The sequence below is a fragment of the Mandrillus leucophaeus genome, unplaced genomic scaffold (assembly GCF_000951045.1).
Source record: "Mandrillus leucophaeus isolate KB7577 unplaced genomic scaffold, Mleu.le_1.0 Scaffold845, whole genome shotgun sequence".
NCBI lineage: Eukaryota > Metazoa > Chordata > Mammalia > Primates > Cercopithecidae > Mandrillus > Mandrillus leucophaeus.
This window is the reverse complement of record NW_012109197.1, coordinates 378,165-382,572: the sequence shown is the minus strand read 5'-3', so window position 1 is coordinate 382,572 and position 4,408 is coordinate 378,165. Positions and strand designations below refer to the sequence as shown.

The following is a 4,408-nucleotide window of genomic DNA, read 5'->3' as shown; positions in this document are numbered from 1 at the left end:
TCTCTACTAAAAATACAAAAAACTAGCCGGGCGTGGTGGCGGGCGCCTGTAGTCTCAGCTACTTGGGAGGCTGAGGCGGGAGAATGGCGTGAACCCGGGAGGCGGAGCTTGCAGTGAGCCGAGATCCGGCCACTGCACCCCAGCCTGGGAGACACAGCGAGACTCCGTCTCAAAAAAATAAAAAAATAAAAAAATTAAAAAAATTAAAAAATAAATAAAAAAAAATGAGGATATAAATATCATAAATTCCAAAAGAACGGCTTGGTAGAAAAACAGACAAAAAGTGACTTCCTATGAAGGTTGTGTTAGTATTGTCATGGTCCCCGCTGTAGGAGGCTTCCCAAGTCCCTGTCGCTGCCCTAACTCAGCAGTGCTGAATCTCACAGCCAGGAGCTCCCGCCTTCCCACAAGGCCTGCCCTGCTGCACCTCTGGGAGAAGAGACCACCAACATGGGGTATCCACTGCTGCCTCTGTGGTTCCAAGCTAGGGGATCCTTCTGGCAAGGAAACACATGCCTGGAGCCAAGGTGCCTCCTCTTTTTACCTGACAACACATCAGCAGACTGGCTGAGCCGCTCCTGGCTCCCGGAGAGCTGACTGTCCCAGCGCCTGTCCGCAGCACTGCACGTAAGGAAAAGGCCCCACCAAGTGCTTCCGTAAGGTGCACGGCCAGAAGGTGGCACAACCTGTGAACCACTGGTTTGGGCACCACAGACTGGGTGTGACAATATTAAGGAATTACTAGTGATTCTTTAGCGTGAAAATGGTATCAGAGTTGGTTTTATTTTTTTTTTAATTATTTTTATTTTTATTTATTTTTTTGAGACAGAGTCTCCCTCTGTCACCCAGGCTGGAGTGAAGTGGAGTGATCTCGGCTCACTGCAACCTCCGCCTGCTGGGTTCAAGAGATTCTCCTGTCTTAGCCTCCCAAATACCTGGGATTACAGGCACACACCACCATGCCTGGCTAATTTTTTGTATTTTTAGTAGAGATGGGGTTTTGCCACGTTGGCCAGGCTGGTCTCGAACTCCCGACCTCAGGTGATCCACCTGCCTCGGCCTCCCAAAATGCTGGGATTACAGATGTGAGCCACCACACCCGGCCAGAGTTGTTTTTAAAGTATCCTCTAGAGATATCCATCCATGTGTTTATAGATTATTTCTAGATTAAATTCATGATATGAGAGGTTTGCTTCAAAATAATCTGGGGATTTGGAAGAAGGTGGTGAGGACGCAGGAAGGACTGGCTATGTGCTGGTGATGAGGACAGGACGGTTCGTTACATTTTTCTCTTTGCGTGTGCTCAAAAAAATTCCATAATACAATTTTTAAAAGAGAGAAGAAAAAAGAGAGATCATCACACCAGATTGGCAAAACAATGTCAACTTCTGCCCAAAATACACAGCTCTGCAGGTATGTAGGAGAACAAGCGGTGGCCTTTAAACACCCAGAGACATTTTCCTTGGGAACAAAGCCCTAACTAGTTGGCTCAAAAACAGTCCCAAGGAAGAAGCACAAGCACCAGGCTTCGGCCGTCCCCAGAAACAGGCACCTGAGCCTTCCCTGTGTGAAAAAGAATGCGTGCGACTCACAGAGGGCTCACCTCGCTCAAGCCCGTCGATGTTCTGCGTGTAGAGCCGCAGAAGCAGCCCCTTGTCATGAAGCAGCCGGAGGAAGTAGTGAGTGATGTTGGGCTTATAGTTTCCAGGGTACAGCTCCTTGGCCAAAGTGAAAAAGGGCTTGGGGTTGTGAAAGAAGAATGGGAGTTCGAAAATGGCCTCGGGGTACGGGAGATCGTACTGCTGGAGGTTGCTGTACAGGCCACTCCCCGGAGATCTGCAGGGAGAGAAGACAGAGGCTCTGAGGCCTTTGCAAGAAACCGGGCGGTGGGGAGGGCAGGAGGCAGGGGAGGGGAGTGCAGAAGGCAGGTGGGACTGCGGGCAGTACCTGAAGTCTGGAATGCCACTGGGTGTGCTGATGCCGGCTCCCACCATGGCCACCACCCTCTGGCAGGCTCTGGCCCGAATCAGCTCAGCTACATCCTGCAGGGAAAGCTTCCCCTTGTCACTGTCGCCTCCACTTCCAACAACACTTGAAGCACCCACAGAAAAAGATATAGGCCTTCTTCCACCTTTAATACTGACAGAAAAAAACACAGCAGCAAAGGAAACAGATAGCGACCAGTCTCAGGATAGCAAGAAAGCATGGTTCTGCCCTCTGCACCACCCCCACCATCGAGAATGACCATGTATGTCCTCCCAGGCCTCTCAAAATAATCACCTTTCTCAGATGACTAGTGGGCTACAACGGAAAGCAGTCATAAATCAGAATCAAGACTTATTTGGGAGCAAAAATTTCAGGTTAATGGGAACTGTGCTCATTTCATAATTCAGTACACTCAGTAGGCACTCAACTCTCTGACTGAGTGCAAACCTCCAAAGGGGTTTTCTAATGAAAACTCGTCAAGTAGTCAAGAAGCAAAGAGGGAAAACCCTGGCTCTAAAACCATCTCACCACCTATTAAATGCCCCATTTCAGACATTTATTAACTTAAAGTCATTCCTCAAATAGCTACTGTGCTGCTACTAAACATGAACTGTTAAGAGAAGCATAAAGGAATGAAAGTTATTATGGCTGTTGAGTGCCTGCTGAGGCCAAGGTATCCCGAAGGGTGCCTAAGTACATTCCTCATCTACGTAAATAAAATGTTTGTGAGTCACTGAATAACACATAAACGGCATTTTACTAAATGTCTGGAACATCAGATGTATGGCTTAAAGTATATGCTGCATGGTGTGAAATTCACTGGGAGTGGGGGACCCCGAGGGGCAGGCATGGGGGCAACCTGGGAGGGACACTGTGCAAATTACACAAAGAACAAAATCAGAGAGCTCAAAAATCCAAAGCCAAACTGCAGAAACCCCATGCAATGGACTCCTCATAGGGAGCCCTGTGCCTCCTGCTTTAGGGCCAGTGGTAGCAAGGATTTGTTTAACAGTCTTGCAGAGTATCACTGATACTAGAATGCGCTCCATGTGTTTGTCGGTCCTGGTCCCCGCTCCATCCATAGCACCTAGAGCAGAGTCTGGCACAGAACAAGAGCTCACTCAGGGCTTCTTGGATGAATGCCTGACTCTTCAGGATCTTTTGTTTGAGGCGGAGTTTTGCTCTTTCGCCTGGGCTGGAGTGCAATGGTGCAATCTCAGCTCACTGCAACCTCCGCCTTCCGGGTTCAGGTGATTCTCCTGCCTCCGCCTCCCGAGTAGCTGGGATTACAGGCGCCCACCACCACCCCCAGCTAATTTTTGTAATTTTAGTAGAAACGGGGTTTCACCATGTTGGCCAGGCTAGTCTCGAACTCCTGACCTCGTTATCCACTTGCCTCATCCTCCCAAAGTGCTAGGATTACAGGCATGAGCCACCACGCCCAGCCGACGTTTCAGGATCTGTTAAACTTTTTTTTTCTTCTTTTTCCCAGGTAGATAAGAGTCTTGCTCTGTCACCCAGGCTGGAGTGCAGTGACTCAATCATAGCTCACTGCAGCCTTGAACTCCTCGACTCAAGGGATCCTCTTGCCTTAGTCTCAGAAGTAACTGGGACAACAGGCTTGCGCCACCATGCCCGGCTAATTTTTAAATTTTTTGTAGAGATGGAGGTCTCATTATGTTGCCCAGGCTGGTCTTGAACTCCTGGCCTCAAGCTATCCCCCTGTCTCAGCCTCCGAAAGTGCTGGTATTACAAGGGTGAGCTACCACTTCAAGCCTCACTTTTCACCAATATTTTCAGCAGTGTGTCAGACAGCATCAAGTCAATGTACCATTATTTACTTAAATATTCATCCATTATAGGGCATTTGATACCTAACAACCATGGACCTTAAGATTTTTTCCTATGTAGGCTCAGCTCTTAGATGCAATTACTATGGAGACGGGTATGATCACATGGGGTGGGAGCATTAACCGCACAACATTTATGAGGGATAATTAAAGCGTTAAATGCATGTACTTTTGGACCTAGCAGTCCCAGTACTAGGAATTTATGCAAAAAGTGAGGTGCAAACAAGGTTATTCACCACAGCATGATGTAAGTAACTAAAGGTTAGAAGGTATTTCAATGGGGGAATGGTGAACTAAACGACAAAACCCCGTAAAGGACGTCCACAGATCAGCGTAAAGACGGAGGCCCCGGGTGTCGGAACGGAAGTAACTCCCAGACATGCCTCAAAGGAAACACGGCAAGGTGAGAAAGGGGGGCGAGGTGTAGACAACGAACACGCAAGAAGTGCTTGTCCTTGCCCAAAATACCTCGAAAAGAAGAAACCGGGAGCTGCTGCCCTCGGCTGCCTCCGGAATGCCCTGGGCACCGCGGGTCTGGGAGGCCTCTGCAAGGGGCGCGCCGAGTCCAAGGG

General features: G+C 48.8%; 1 protein-coding gene across 1 annotated transcript in view; it reads right to left on the bottom strand.

Moving 5' to 3' along the window:
• The window catches only part of SIRT3 (sirtuin 3), a 22,434-nt gene that overhangs the window by 16,904 nt on the left and 1,122 nt on the right, over nucleotides 1-4,408 (bottom strand). Inside the window, exons 2-3 of the mRNA XM_011968487.1 lie at nucleotides 1,948-2,139; nucleotides 1,604-1,836 (exon numbers count right to left, since the gene is read on the bottom strand). Coding sequence (XP_011823877.1) covers nucleotides 1,604-1,836; nucleotides 1,948-1,994 — 280 coding nt within the window. The 5' untranslated portion in view covers nucleotides 1,995-2,139. The remainder of the gene's footprint in view (nucleotides 1-1,603; nucleotides 1,837-1,947; nucleotides 2,140-4,408) is intronic.